Source organism: Daldinia caldariorum (assembly GCF_022478825.1).
Source record: "Daldinia caldariorum strain CBS 122874 unplaced genomic scaffold F4812scaffold_12, whole genome shotgun sequence".
In the NCBI taxonomy this organism is placed as follows: domain Eukaryota; kingdom Fungi; phylum Ascomycota; class Sordariomycetes; order Xylariales; family Hypoxylaceae; genus Daldinia; species Daldinia caldariorum.
Window position 1 is genome coordinate 1,132,913 of NW_025953048.1, and position 14,510 is coordinate 1,147,422.

At 45.9% G+C, this 14,510-nt stretch overlaps 4 protein-coding genes and 1 non-coding gene across 5 annotated transcripts; 3 read left to right on the plus strand and 2 right to left on the minus strand.

Annotated features, from left to right (window-relative positions):
* Positions 1-241: 241 nt before the first annotated feature.
* Positions 242-312, plus strand: F4812DRAFT_t103. Its single transcript has one exon. It is a non-coding gene; the product is annotated as a tRNA-Gly (tRNA).
* A 654-nt stretch (positions 313-966) lies between these two features.
* On the minus strand, positions 967-3,237 carry F4812DRAFT_85928 (glycoside hydrolase superfamily). The gene is made up of 3 exons (XM_047939502.1): positions 2,945-3,237; positions 2,194-2,855; positions 967-1,709 (listed from the first exon to the last, which is right to left on the minus strand). Exons 2-3 carry the CDS (start codon positions 2,810-2,812, stop codon positions 1,471-1,473), a joined length of 858 nt encoding a protein of 285 aa, XP_047788906.1. The 5' UTR covers positions 2,813-2,855; positions 2,945-3,237; the 3' UTR covers positions 967-1,470.
* A 2,089-nt stretch (positions 3,238-5,326) lies between these two features.
* Positions 5,327-7,721, minus strand: F4812DRAFT_460861 (uncharacterized protein; the record flags this gene model as incomplete). Its single annotated transcript, XM_047937768.1, has 2 exons — positions 5,327-5,855; positions 7,387-7,721. 2 exons carry the CDS (start codon positions 7,719-7,721, stop codon positions 5,327-5,329), a joined length of 864 nt encoding a protein of 287 aa, XP_047788907.1.
* Positions 7,722-9,724: 2,003 nt separating this feature from the next.
* F4812DRAFT_85958 (uncharacterized protein) lies at positions 9,725-10,136 on the plus strand. Its single transcript, XM_047939503.1, has one exon. The coding sequence runs from the start codon at positions 9,867-9,869 to the stop codon at positions 10,092-10,094; it is 228 nt and encodes a 75-aa protein (XP_047788908.1). The 5' UTR covers positions 9,725-9,866; the 3' UTR covers positions 10,095-10,136.
* A 583-nt stretch (positions 10,137-10,719) lies between these two features.
* Positions 10,720-14,284, plus strand: F4812DRAFT_434816 (amidophosphoribosyltransferase). The gene is made up of 14 exons (XM_047934727.1): positions 10,720-11,284; positions 11,370-11,419; positions 11,477-11,552; positions 11,673-11,721; positions 11,924-11,954; positions 12,112-12,209; positions 12,294-12,364; positions 12,467-12,498; positions 12,554-12,835; positions 12,948-12,972; positions 13,029-13,248; positions 13,324-13,538; positions 13,634-13,696; positions 13,760-14,284. The coding sequence occupies exons 1-14, from the start codon at positions 11,167-11,169 to the stop codon at positions 14,146-14,148; spliced, it is 1,719 nt and encodes a 572-aa protein (XP_047788909.1). The 5' UTR covers positions 10,720-11,166; the 3' UTR covers positions 14,149-14,284.
* Positions 14,285-14,510: the final 226 nt, after the last annotated feature.

Sequence of the window (14,510 nt, forward strand, 5' to 3'; positions counted from 1 at the left end):
ATTGGGTTATCAATTTCTGGGCCGTCTTGATGTTGCAATTGCTAGAAGCAACTGTCGAGAATAATTCAACTGAAAGTTCAGGATGAGTTTTGGATAGTTCGGTAATTATTACATCAGTAGCGGAACATGTTAATATTACTACGGTGCATTATAACCAATCAAAAAGGGACATTGCTGCAAACCTTTGATTAGGGACATAAGTAGTAGTAACAGCTCCTCCCCATGGAGTCATCCAATGACAGCATCAGTGGTTTAGTGGTAAAATCCATCGTTGCCATCGATGGGCCCCGCGTTCGATTCGCGGCTGATGCATTTCTTTTGCTATTTTTATTGAGCTCCAATAATATTTTTCTTTTGCAAGTTTGTGCAAAAGACCAGCGCATTGAAATTCAACCAAATACTAAATGGCTCTCGCTAGACCAAACACCTATAGAGCAACACAAATCTTTTTCCAACGTTTAGGTTAGGTACCTAGCAGGTACATATCATAATATATTCAGTTCAAATATGTATTAATCAACTCATCATTTCTCTATGCATGCTAGTTACATATATGTACCTAGTCGTGCATTTACACATTTCACATGAACTAACATAACAATATCAACTCTCATCCATCCATATCATATACACTCTCCACATCTCCCACGTACAACCCGATTGATCCTCCACTCTCTTACAACACAAGAGCAACAACAGCCAACAGACCAAGGCTCAAAGAAGCGGCCTTAGCCGAGCCGGCAGTAACCACCGGCGCAGTGGGGTACGAAGTCGCGGCTGATCCCGGGCCGGCGGCGCTGTGCGTAGGGACGGTGCCGTTCGTGTTGCCGTTGTTGTAGCCGCCCTTGCCGGTTGGGTAGACGGCGACGGCCAGGGTGGTGGACACGTGCTGAACGCTGGACGGAGCTGAAGAAGAAGAGGGGGAGGACAGCGATGACGACGACGACGACGCCGACGCCGGCGAAGGAACAGCAGGGTTGTTTACGACGGGGTAGCTGGACACTGCGGCGGTCTGCACGTCCTTGGACGGCGATGCCTCGTGGTATTGGTTGCCGACGCTGACGACTGGGTACGACGCGACGACGGGAGTGGTGGACTTAGTCTCGGCCGTTGTCTCGACAGTGGTAGAGACGATCGTGGTTGAGATTGCGATGGTTTCGGTGGTGACGGAGCCGACGGGGCAGTTAGTCACGCTAGGCGGGCACTTGGTGATGGTGGCGACGCGCGTGCTGTAGATGGTGCTCGTGTAGGGAACAGCGGTCGGGGTCTGCGTCGGCTTCTGGATCTCCGTGACGGGGCACACGGTGGTGTACAGAGCAATCGTCTTAGTGACGACGCTGCCCTTGGCGGGGCAGTCGGTGACGCTGGGAGCGCACGACGTCACTGTGTAGACGGTGGTAGAGTAAACTGTGCTCGTCGTGTACTCCGTGGTAGAAGCGCTACCGGTAGGGTAAGGCGACGAGGTTGCGCTCACGGAGCGAGTCTCGGAGACGATGTTGGAAGCACTGGTCGTAACCGATGCGGTAGGGTAGCTGCCGGATGAGGTGTTATAAATAGATGAAGCGCTGTAAGGAGAAGAGGTACTGTAAGCAGAAGAGATGCTGTAAGTAGACGAGGCGCTGTGAGTAGACGACTCGATGAATGAGCTGGAGGTCTCATCCGGAGGGCAATCGTCTTCCGAGGAAGTGGTTGAAGCACTGTACGAGGAGCTAGAGACGGTGGGGATGGTTGAAAGAGTGCTTCTGCTAGTAATTAGCGAGCTAGTCAAGGATTCCACAGCGGTAGAGCTGGTCGGGGACTCTGTAGCAGTAGCGATTCTGGAAGACAGTGTGCTGTCAGTGTAGGTCTCGCTAGCAGATGCCGAGCTACTGGAGGTAGCGTCGTAAGAAGACGACGTCGGGAACACGCTGCTGCTGCTGCTGCTGCTAGTTGTCGAGCTGGAAGCTGGAGAGCTTGAAACCGAAGAGCTGATAGGGGCAATAGAGCTCAAGGAGCTAACGGTGCTGAAGAAGCTGGACGAACTAGAAGTGCTGGAAGAGCTGGAGGCGCTGAAGACTGAAGAGCTAGCAGACGTAGCAGGGTAGCCTGAGCTGGAAGTGCTAGAAATACTAGATGTGCTAGAGATACTAGAGATGCTACTGGAGGTAGCAAGGTAGCTTGAGGTAGAGACACTGCTGGATGTAGGGACGGAGCTAGAAGTAGAGATGCTGCTGCTAGTGCTGGACGCAGAGCTCGAGGTAGATGTGGCGCTGACGGTCGAGGAAGTATAAGAGCTAGTGGTGCTAACGGTCGACGAGGTGGACGAGATAGTATACGAGCTGCTTGTTACCACAGGCTCGCAGACATCTCCATCACAGCCACCGCACTTCAGCGCCTCGGAAATCAAGTTGTAGTAGCTCTTTCCGGCAAGATCTTGGTTCTGGGAAGCATAATAAGCATCCCATAACATAGCACCGCCGAAATGCTCCCTATTCTTGTACGAGCAGATCAGGTTCTTAGCCTGCCAGGCTGTGATGTAGCCGCTTCCGAGAAAACCAACGGCGGAAGCGCTACCGGGAAGACCGATGAAGAGCTCAGCGGCGCTATTAACGCCACCGCTGATGAAGCTTTCCCAGTCATCGTAGTTGAAGCCGGTGGTCCAAGCCTCGCAAGAGGGGTTATTGTAGAACTGGATCCAGATCTTATCGAACTTGGCCTGCTGAAGGATAGTCTGCATTTGGAAATATTGGGCGGATTGCGGGCATTGAGGAGCAGCAGTGAGAAGAATGTTCTGGCTGTCAGCAGCGATGAGATCGCGAAGATGGTTCACCATGCGGACATATGGCCGCTGGTCGCCTAACCATACAAGTTAGTATCTATGCATAGAAGCATGTATAAATTAGAATTGTCACGAGCGTTGTCACAGTCTATATTAGAAAGGGGCGAGTAAAGGGGTAGGTCTTACTGAACTTAGTCTCGATGTCAAAATCGAAACCGTCGATGGTGGTGTGTTCAGTGCCACTAATATCGAAAGGTCGAGGTCCCTCGTAGCCGGTCTTGAAAGGACCGAAGGCCTGGTAGAGAAAGTCGGCGAAATCGATACCAGCCTGTACAGAGGAGAGGGTATAGTTGCTCGAGGAAGAGTATATTCCCCCAATAGAAAGCAACACCTTCTTGCCGAGCCCCTGGCACTTCTTGATATCATCCTTGATGAAAGAACACGAACTAAGAAGCTTAGAATTCTTGCTGTTGTTGACGTAAACCTCAGCCGCGCAGTGAGCAGCGAAGTTAGTACCCGGGTAGCCGGTACCGTTGCCATTTTCAGGAGAATTGTTTACGAAACCAAGTGTGACATAGTCGATACTGTCAGATTCGCAGTGCTTTCCAAGAGTATCGGTGTCAGGTCCTGATTGTCCCTGTAAATAGGAGTAAGTATATTAGAGGCAGGTATCTAAAGTATGAGATATATTTGATAACACAATATCATACCCAGTAAGCGTTAAGCTTATAGTCTTTGGTGTAGGTAGCAAAAGTAGAGGAAGCCGAAAGGGCGGCAACCAAAACTGATTTCTTCAACTGCATCTTGAGTGCTGTATTAAGGGATTATGTGATACGTAAAGATCGTGAAGTGGCCGAGGCCGAAATGAACGTGATCGTCAAGCTATTCAATGAAAGGACGCAAACAAGATGTTTGCTACGGCTGGCTGATATGCCGTTTCTTGTCAACTCGACACGTAGTGATGAAAAGGAGAGGAAAGGAAAACAAAGGAGAGGCAGAGGGCAGCGAGGTTATGAATGAAGAACAGCCATTCCCCCCGAGCCATTACCGCCCGGGCTAGGGGTTGACTACCTAATCCTCCATCATCACAGCCGTTCGTTCACCAGAGTATAGCATGGTCCTATATTGTGTGACTAAATTTTTTAGACATGATAGGTCCGATTTCTAATCGGTAGCTTTTCATCTCCTGCCTAATAATTTCCCAAGTCTCATGAAGTGAGATTGGGCTATCCCGAACGGGACGTCGCACCGAAGTGAACCATGATAGTACCTAGGTAGGCAGAAAAGTCATCGCTTAATATGTCCCAACTTACCATAAGAACACAGCATTACTAGAATTGGGAAGGTTGTCAGATTCAGGAACAAGCATAGTGCTCAGCCTAGAACTGGCCCTAAATGTAGTCGACAGGGTCGACAGGGATTAGCGGTTGGCCGGCTGCGAGGGCCGAACTGTAGGATCTATATCCACAGCGCAGGCGTGCCGCCCTATAGGCCAAGAAACGGACGCACGCGGAGATCTATTGAGGTCTTGGCGAACTAGGTTAAAGCGTGGTGTCTTCATCGGACCATTTCTGAGATAGAGCTTGTTTAATGGAGAATTTTTGTGAAGAGGAAAAGATCGTCAATTCTAACGACGACATCTTTAGGAATAGGGCTATCAAGCAAAAAAAGATCTTGGCGAAGTACCTTAGGTGCCTATACAGTTCTTCGTCCCTAGTAGTTGTTATAAATCACTTTTTACCTCTTTACCTAAACTACGACGCTGTAACATTACTGAAGTGTTCATCTTTCCGATTAATTCGTGCTTTGAAGCGAATGCATGCAAAAGAACCTACTACAAAAACGGAATGTGATAGTACCACTAGCTTGGTTCGGATTTTGACATTTATGAGACGAACGAATAAATAGTGGATCTCCTCGCTAACTCGGCTTTTAAGGATTCTGATCACAGCGCTTAGGGCTGGTTATATACATGTATCGCATGAACGCGGTTCCTGACCGGAAAACTACGTTGCATCAGATGTCGAGCATGCGTTTTCAGCCAGGGAAAGCCGAGCAAGAGAATGCTAACCTACTATGTAGAGTGATAGATACAGTGTCTATGGTTTCTGCGTAACTACGGTAAATTCAAGACCACATGTATCTCATATATAAGTCCAGCTTCCTTATGTAAATCTAGGATTCTTAAATACTGCATTTATCTTTCTTATTATCCACTTGGGAAAGGCCCTCTTGCTCTTTACCTATATTCCCTGAAATATTCGTTATATCAATATTAAGATGAGGTTTGTATTGCTGACAAGGACGGTCTTTCAATTTAAACTGCATTAAGCGGTTTTAGATCTTCGGCCCCGAAGGCCAAAGCCATAAGGTACCTGTTTGAGATGTTCAAAAAGGTAAGAATGTAGAAGGAAATGTAGCCGTAGTAGACCCCGCATTCCCCTTATAGCCCCTCTTCGGACGCGGCGGCACAGGAGGAGGGTATCTCTCCACAAAGTTTCGGGGGGATATGCCCTCTTTCTTCACACCAAAATCGTCGATATACTCGCCATTATACCAGTCTCCCTCTTATTCGTTGGTGACTATTATTATCTGGCCAACCCTGAATGGGAGATCCTCCGCGTAATTTGAAGTAAAGTCGTGGGTAGCTTTAACCGTGTATAACGGCGAAACTACCATACTAAAGTTGTGTTCCTTAACGGTATCAGCAGGGCTAGATAAAAGCTCAAAGCTAATGTTTGATATATCCATCAGATGTTCCAAACTGAGGGCTGACCATGGTGGAGAGAAGGAATTCAGGGGACACGCGTCCTGCAGCAGTAGTATCAGGTCGATTCCGGAGATAGGCATTCGCGTAGCATTCTCGTCATTTCCGTCAAGGCCCTGCTTTTCCCCCGTCCTAAAAGTAGTTTGAACTTCTTCGTACAGCTGAGTCTGGACATCACGAATGATTCCTTCCAGCTGACCTTTCAGTGCATCATCAACTTTTTTCTCCAGCACTCGATATATTCTTCGGTACAACTTCCTCTGTAGGAACTCATCATAACTCTTAGCTGTCGGTTTGCGTTCAGGGAACTCTTGAAATAGTTCCCATAGTCTACCTCAGTTAGCCTCATCGGCTATGGAAGGAGATATACTTACATGGCGAGGGTAGATTCGTAAGATTATCAGCGGGGAAAAGCACACAGCATATATGTCTCCCTTTGTCAGGTTCCGTTTTACTGTTATATTCTTTGAGTACAATATGGTGGCAGTATATGTACCCTAGAAATGTGTTCCTTACTACCTATTAAATCAGGGTTTAGAACTTCATCACAGGTCATACTACTCTTGATTAGAGTAAACTCACTTCACCCGATGGGTTAACTTAAACCCAGGACCGTAGCAAGACCCCTCAGAAGAACAATTTCGCGGTAAGTGAAGGTGGCGGCTCCGTTGGTGTAGTTCCATCATTATTAGAGTTTCTTCGTTTTGGCCGCTGCTGATGACCACCAGTATTACCGTTACCTCTTGGTGGAGGGCATTTCCCCTTAGCATTATCGTATTTATTCTGTTGATTGTTGGAAGAGCTAGCGAAACTTGGCTCCTATCCAGGAGCACTAGATAAACCGGATTCGCCGCCTTCCATTACACCCGAGGTAATGACACGGGTACATGTAGAATATACCATATCCATCAAGATACGAAGAAAAGTTATCCTTTGCTCGACCCGCTAAATAAAGAAGCTCTCTTCCTCGAAGTGGCTATCTCCACTGTCATCATTCATCGAAAATTCCGACACCTCAGATTCACCCTGAGAAGGTATTGTAAGTGTAGAGGTAGTCCCCGAGGTATTCTTTGCTGATGATCCTGTCGTTTTGGGCCAACTCAAATCGGTCGTCGAGTTGGCTTTGAAAAGATTAGGCGAATGTCACATTTCTGAAGCCTGGCCTTCCTCTGACAGTCGAGCCACTCCTTGACCTTGACGAAGACTACCATCTCACCGTGCCCCTGCGGTTTAGTTACCTAAGTGCTATCTTGGCTGGAGGATTGGTATTGGTAGATCTATACCACTAATTGTTTTACGAATTGTGTCGGCCTGAACTGGAGGCGTTGACGGGACGGAAGGTTTTATAGGTCTAACTAGGCTCAATGCTCTAGTGCGGTTGATATTAGAAAGCCTTAGGATGTATTATCATGGAGGTCACCTACTGGAGCCTTGAGTGCATAGCAATTTTCTCGCGAGCCAAATCTGGCTTGGCACTGACAGAAGAAGGGCGAGCGAAGCATCTTTCTTAGTGAAATTCTAGCTGCTCGACGCGATCAAAAGAATGTCGACACTAGGTACTTCGTACAGTCGTCAAAATTAGTTTCTAAGCCTCCTGCTGATATCAGCTCTCCTCAAATTACCTGTCTTCATTATTACACCAGGGCTACTCACTATCGATGATGTTTTCTTCAGAGATACTCGGTGGGTTCGATAATGAGCGATTGGCTACCGGTTTCGATATAATAGGTAGCTTTTCATTTTTCGAATCGCTGCTCTGATTTCGAAATGCAGGGTCGAAAGCTTGCTTCAAAAGGCGCGCTTCATCTTCCCAGGCCAACCCGTGACGCTTCTCGGCGATTCATAATAGGCTAGCCCATACAATCGGCGTGTAGGGTCGAAGCTTTCCTGTTTCAACAAGACCTCGATTACCTTGATGTTTTCTCGGCCTATTGCGGCCAGTATGGGTGCGGAAGATGTCGTAACTTCTCCAGGGATAGGAGGTTGGTCTGCATCCGCTAACGAAGAGAATAGAAAGAACTCTGTAAGCTGGTCATTTCCAGTTTGAGCGGCTCTCAAAACTGATATCAAAGGGTGGTTTGGAGAAAGGCAATCCAATAGTGATAGGGCCGTGAAACTGGTTAGCCCCGTCACATCAGAAGGCAATATCGGGGTATACGGGTTGCGGTAGTGGGAACTGGGAGGATTTCCATCCATTATCCCAGTCGTAGATCTCTTGGGGCGGCTGCCCGTAAATGCTCTGATACGTCGCCCAGGCTTTATACAATCAGTTATCTACCTGATATGATGAATGAAAGTGACGTCGCAAAGCCCTACTTCGAACTGATACTGGCGCGCGTCCCAAGAGATTCGAAGGACCTGCTTGATTTGCACGATGCGCGTGATTTTATTGATATTCTATATTGATGAACGTATCGAGCAGCTTGAGAGGACAGATTTCATCGACCTGACTGATTTTCCAGACATCAAGGACTTATTATATGGTCGAGATCCAATCGATTGCGTATCGCTTGTGGCATTGGAGTCCCGTTTCTGGCGTACTCCGGAGCCTTGTCGACCCCTGCGTCTCTGTTCCATCCTAGGAAGAATGGCTAGATGAAAATGAATGCTCTTATTAGCTGAAGTTGTTCCGTAGGAGATATTATACGATAGTTCGAAATCTATTCAAAGCACCGACCTCGTTTTCTTTTTTGATCCCTACCTCCTTCCGCAGAGGAACTGCATTCTATGGGTAAAACTGTTAAAATCGACCGTGGACAACTTCTCAGCTATAGGATAGCTTAAGACACTCGCTTATCGGACTTCGTAAATATGGGTTGGCGATGCTAAAACCTAAATTTTTCATTACGGGCATAGTCTCCTCTCGCCTTCCATCCTCAGGCCATTACGACGGCGATACATCGCCAATGCAGTTTTCTTAGACGAATCATTCAAAGATATAGGTGATATATGCGTCTATACGCTTGAAATAAACGGTGTTATACCCATCATTCTGCAGGTAGGTACCAAATGTACCTAAGATATTTATCTTCAGCTCATGAGTAACAACTTGTGCTTCTTGTTGAATGAAAAAGTTGTCATTGGGAGAAAGTAGGAAGAAGATGATGATTCCAATAAAATAAATAAGATGAGAGAATAAAATTTGAACGGGACTTGATTAATGACCAGTCGTGTTGTATCGAGAACAACTTCAGCTTCGACTTCACCAATACTCTCCATCGTCAATTTGTCCCCTTTATTGACACCATCAATAAATGCGCCATCACCTTCGTTAAGAACCTCATCGTGGCCCATCGAGCCGACTTTCGTTTGTCCATTCTTCGTCATCGGAACGTGAATATAAGGTACCTTTCTCTTGTTACACTCCGTGGTGCGTGCCCCGACAATCCAATCGAATTTTTCCTGTGGTGGGATTAAAGTGGCTCCCATGACGAAGTCGGCATGAATGTGTATGGTCCCGGCTCGGCAACTTTCTCTTGCTCAACAGTCGCCTCCGGATCACCCTTAAACGAGCTCAAAATTGGGACGGAAACTCTTGCGTTTTGCCCCCGCCCCCTCACCAAAATGGCGGGTGTGATATCTAGGGGCAAGTCCTCTCTTCCACGGGATTACCTACCTGTACCTAGGTAGATCTAAAGGAAATGCACTGTGTCTTCTAAGTGCTCATTCTGTTCAGAGTAGGCGATGCCCGTACCGGCGGTGGTAAACTGGACATCCCCGCAACGCATCCGGCATAACTTATCCGACTGCCCACCTTCGGCACCCTTGCGAAGCATGCTATCCCGGTAGGTCAGTTCGCCGGAAATGATGTAACTAAAGTTTTTAAAATCGCGATGAGGGTGTGTGGAAACCCCGAATTCGGCTCGACTCGGTCTTCGTTTAACACTGGACCTTTACCGACCCAAAGCGCGTATACTTATTAGGGTCGTACCATTCGTCGATTGAAAAGCTGTGGTAACTGTCTTAGACATTGCGTTTTTAATGGTATTCGTATACTAATAAGTCTTAAAGTCTTAACCTGAAGTTCGAGTTCGTATAACTGATAGATATAGATATAGAAACGAGTTTTTAATATTAATAGGTTAATTGTCTATCAGGTTCGTAAGTACTGTAGTTATCTTTCTACGATCTGATATTCAGGTGGCATGCATTTGCTTCTTAATTCTAACTCTAGAATTAGCTTATACGCATAATATGCCAAATAGGAAGAAGCATATCTAATATTCTACTTACAAAGCGATTAGCAATTGCTGAGAATCAGAGTATTATTAACTTCGAATACATGCGACGGAATACCCTAATCCGTCCGGTCTTGAAGGCTTGGAAACCTAACTTGGCGGAATGAACTCGGAACCTGTCTTGCACTTCCCTATCGCCTTTTTTTTTACCTTGCCGCTTTTCCCCAGATGTATTAGTTCATGCTTATTATATCATAAAATACACACCCGTAAGACCTATTCGTATAAGAAGGGATGTACATGTAAAGAAGTAAAAATGTATAGACCTCATCATAGCCGTAAGATATATATCTCATCCGTATCTCATAAAAATATGATTATTTGTCATTGAGAAAATTTAGCCTACCATGTTTTTTTTAATAGGTAATTGAACTGCAACATTCTGCACGTGGCATGTGAGAAAGGCTTGGATCTAACGCAGTGGAACGTCAAAACCCCCTCCCAGTGCGCCCGATTGTTCCGACAAACTGGATGAGCTCTGGGTTACAGCCAGCCTAGCTACCTTAAGTACCTAGGTACATACAGTTCTAATTTGAGGTTAGAGTTCGGAAAAAACTAACAGCCGATACCTCCTCCAATGGGCATTTGAGGGCGACAACGGTTCCTCCACTTTTTTTTCTCCAACATTTGGTCGCAAACTTTTGGATCTCTCCAGATAGGGAAAAAAAAAAAAAAAAAAATTACTAGATTTAAATCACGATGCTGGTTGCGCGGCTTTTTCTCTCTAGTGCAAGTGCTTCTGCACTTCCATTCAAAGGTATTCACTCTTACAATCGGCAGGTGACTTGAGCTCATACAAGCACGAGACTATTATTATTATTATTATTTAATTTCAAACGTTGTTTTGTGGACGACCTTCGGTAATTGCGCGTAACACCACGACGAGTACTTTGATCAACTACGTGGCGTTGCCCCGCGATCAACTATCCAGCTTGATCTTTCGTCCATTCAACCCATAGAATCAAGATAAAGAAAGTACGTTTCAACTAATTTTTTTCCTTTTCTTTTACAACAATCTACATACGGCGTTCCGACTTTGATACTCTTAGGTATTAAGAGGGTTGGTGTCAAGTGGTCCTACTCATCTCCCGATTCAAGATTCCATCCAATTGTGGAGGAAGGAGAATATATGTGGATGCAATTATGACTTATAACAAGACCATCACTCTCGAGGATAGCCGTAAATATTGTTATGATGAGTTTTTTCTTTATAAATGGTCGACTGCCTAGCCAATGCTGCGGATAAACACACTCTGAACAATATCCTATCATTTCCCACGTTTTCTCTCAAAGAGCCACACAGCCCTGGCGAACCTAAATCTTGAGTTTAAATATCATTTCTAACTAACTACCTGCCTAGGTACCTACTAGGAATAACGATCCTCACGACCCGAGCTGCAATCATGTGTGGTGTACTCGGTCTAATCTTGGGTCACGTCAGTGATGATCCCGATTCGCCGTGTAAAGCTGCGGTAGCGCTTCATGAAGCGCTCTACTTCTTGCAACATCGAGGTCAAGATGGTTAGTAATGTTCACCAGAAGATGATTAACAGCATTAAGATGCAAGTGTGTTATAATAGACAAGAGATATGCTGACCTTCATTAGCCTGCGGCATAGCGACTTGCGCTGCGGGTGGCCGCATATACCAATGCAAGGTAAGCTCCGCAGTCAATTCACATCAAAGTATTTTCAGTATCTAACGTCGATACTAGGGTAACGGAATGGCCGCCAAAGTCTTCGCTGATGGCATGAGGGTTCAAGATTTACCCGGTTCTATGGGTATCGGACGTAGGTGTTTTCTTTGCTCAGAATCACATCCCTATTTGGACTATCGAAGTCGAGTTGTTGGAACACCAGCTTCACCCCCACCCCTTGCAACAAGACATGTACTAAAACTTGACGCCTTAGATCTACGTTACCCAACCGCAGGTACTTCGTCGAATGCCGAGTCGCAACCGGTAAGTAATGGAATCTTGTAGCTTAGCAGGCTATTTTCACTTCTCACCGTATCATCTGACTTTTTCTAGTCATGGAGGCTAATATGTTAACAGTATGTTACAATGTCACCTATTCATTCCCCTCATATACCCCCCCTTTGATTCGGGTATTATCCGGTGATGGGGTGCACCGAGCTATTCATAGGTGTTAACAGAGAGTAGATTCTACGTTAACAGTCCTTATGGCATATGCGTAAGTTAGCCTCTGGTTATGTCTCCCGAGCGCTATTCTCCCATGAATAATGTTTGCTGTATAGGCGAGCATAGACTCACAATCCTTGATCTTTTGTTGTCTGGAATTTAATGGATTTTTATTTGGAGAACGCGCTTACTGACTATAAGTGCTACAGTTGGCTCATAATGGAAACCTCATCAACGCCATCGAGTTGCGCAAATATCTGGATACAGTTGCTCACCGACATATAAACACGGATAGCGACAGTGAGCTGTAAGTCAATAGACAAGTCGTATCCATCCCAATAGTGTTATATCAAACACGACACGCATGGCCAAGGCTGATACCCAAGCTCAGCATGCTCAACGTGTTTGCGAACGAGTTGAATGAAACAGGAAAGGCCAGAGTCAACACGGACGATATATTCAGTGAGTCCTGACAGCCTGCTGGATTACTTCCGTTGCATACGTCCCTTGTCATTTGAACCGTCTAGGATGCTGTTGAGATTTAATAGTACTAATACTTTATAGCCGCCTTAGCTCGAATGTATGATCGCTGTTCGGTGCGTCACGGGAAAGTTTTCGTTCATCTAAAATCAAAACTAACTTTTCAATTAGGGCGGCTGGGCTTGCACTGCTATGATTGCGGGTTTCGGTGTTCTAGGATTCCGTGACTCTTACGGCATCAGACCTTTAGTTCTTGGGGAGAAGGACTCGGAAACTCTTCCGGGCGCAATAGACTACATGCTCGCATCCGAGTCTATTGCCCTTCGCCAACTTGGCTTCCGTAATATTCGGGATATCTTGCCAGGCCAGGCTGTCTTCATTCAGAAGGGTCGAGCACCTGTTTTCCATCAGGTTCAGAAGCCGAAGGCTTACTCACCTGATATATTTGAATACGTATGTCGATATTTCGTTCTATCAGTATTAACCCGCTCAGATTTTCTGTAAAATAGCATGGGTTATCTCATTCATTTGGTGGGTGGAATTTTGCTGATTGTTTATTTTACAGGTTTATTTTGCCCGGCCCGATACAGGTTAGTTCAAAATGCCCCCCTGCGTTGCCAACCTTCTCATCTAACACTACTCGCAGTAATGGATGGTATCAGCGTCCACGCTTCCCGACAGAGAATGGGCTACAAGCTGGCTGATAAGATACGGGAACTACTCGGAGATGAAGCTATTAAAGATATCGATGCCGTTATTCCGATTCCCGAGACATCTAACACAGCAGCTGCAAGCGTTTCCGAGCGATTGGGCAAACCCTACTGCCAAGGCTTTGTCAAGAATAGATACGTTTTTAGAACATTCATGTTCGTCGCCTCTTTTTTGAACTGAAGCCCTATTGACTTGGGTGTAAGTAGCTATCGCTAACTAGGTATTCATAGCATGCCGCAACAAGGAGCTCGCCAAAAGGGAGTTAGGAGGAAACTCAGTGCTATCCAAACTGAGTTCGAAGGTCGATGTGTACTGCTTGTGGACGATTCAATTGTAAGAGGAACAACTAGTAAGGAGATCGTGGCCATGGCACGAGAGGCTGGTGCGCGAAAAGTAATATTTGCGAGCTGTGCTCCACCTATTACCGCGCCGCACATCTACGGTAGTAAGTAATCCGAACCTTATTATGACGTTGGGATATTGGTTCTTCAAACTATGATTTCATAGCAGCGGTCAATTTGCTAACTTAGGCGCGTGTAGTTGACTTAGCTAGTCCTACCGAACTAATTGCTTCGGGCAGAGACCGTTTCGCTATTGCCAAAAGTGAGTTACGAAACTAACGAGAATTTCCATTTCTTCGAATGGGGTTACTAATTGGAGCCGCAGATATCGATGCAGAGGAGGTAATATATCAAGATCTCGATGATCTTAAGGCGGCCTGTGCGGAGCTTGCACCACCAGATGGGCCTACTCAGTTTGAGGTTGGCGTATTCTGTGGCAAGTATTGTACGCCGGTGCCAGAAGGTTACTTCGAGCACCTGAACCAGGTGCGCGGTACGAAACGAAAGCATGCTACGCACGCAGAGATTTCTAGCAGCGGCCCAACGATAGTTTCGGGGGGTGGCCAGACCGGCGCTAATGGCTTAACACCACATGCCACGGCACCAGGGGATGAAAAGGAGTCAGCCGAAAAGCTGAGAAATGGTGCTATCTCACCTTTAATTCGGGAAGATATCAGTCTCCACAATGTAGCCACCGACCCTGAGCGGCGATGATACTTCGTATCACCTATCTACAAGAGATAGTATAAGATTAGCACTAGTTATTTTTAATCTACCATGATGCAGTGCTATCTAAATTGTCAACTTCAACATGGTATTCGTCTAGCTTAGTGTCTTATGAATAATAGGCTTTAAGCATCAGCTTAGAGGTTTAAACGTTGTATTTTGTGAACAAAATGAAGCCAACAGGGCAAGTTAGTTATTTCATTTATATATCAGTCCCCATTAAGAAGGTTGTGAGCCTACCCCCCTTTAGACTTACCACCGCAAATACATAGGAGGTACCTAATAATTTATACTCCAATTATTCGCAAATTTAATGACTAGTATAAATGTGCATAAATTTCCCTCTAAAG

What these genes read in the sequence shown, in the direction of transcription:
- F4812DRAFT_85928 (XM_047939502.1), bottom strand. Translation starts at nt 2,812, where the DNA reads ATGGTGAACCATCTTCGCGATCTCATCGCTGCTGACAGCCAGAACATT. An exon ending in CAGCAGCATCTCTACTTCTA is followed by an intron (nt 1,710 to 2,193) that starts GCTCCGTCCCTA and finishes CACCGTCTCTAG; the next exon opens with CTCCTCGTACAGTGCTTCAA.
- F4812DRAFT_85958 (XM_047939503.1), top strand. Translation starts at nt 9,867, where the DNA reads ATGAACTCGGAACCTGTCTTGCACTTCCCTATCGCCTTTTTTTTTACC.
- F4812DRAFT_434816 (XM_047934727.1), top strand. Translation starts at nt 11,167, where the DNA reads ATGTGTGGTGTACTCGGTCTAATCTTGGGTCACGTCAGTGATGATCCC. An exon ending in ACAGTCCTTATGGCATATGC is followed by an intron (nt 11,955 to 12,111) that starts GTAAGTTAGCCT and finishes TAAGTGCTACAG; the next exon opens with TTGGCTCATAATGGAAACCT. An exon ending in CGCGCCGCACATCTACGGTA is followed by an intron (nt 13,539 to 13,633) that starts GTAAGTAATCCG and finishes AGGCGCGTGTAG; the next exon opens with TTGACTTAGCTAGTCCTACC.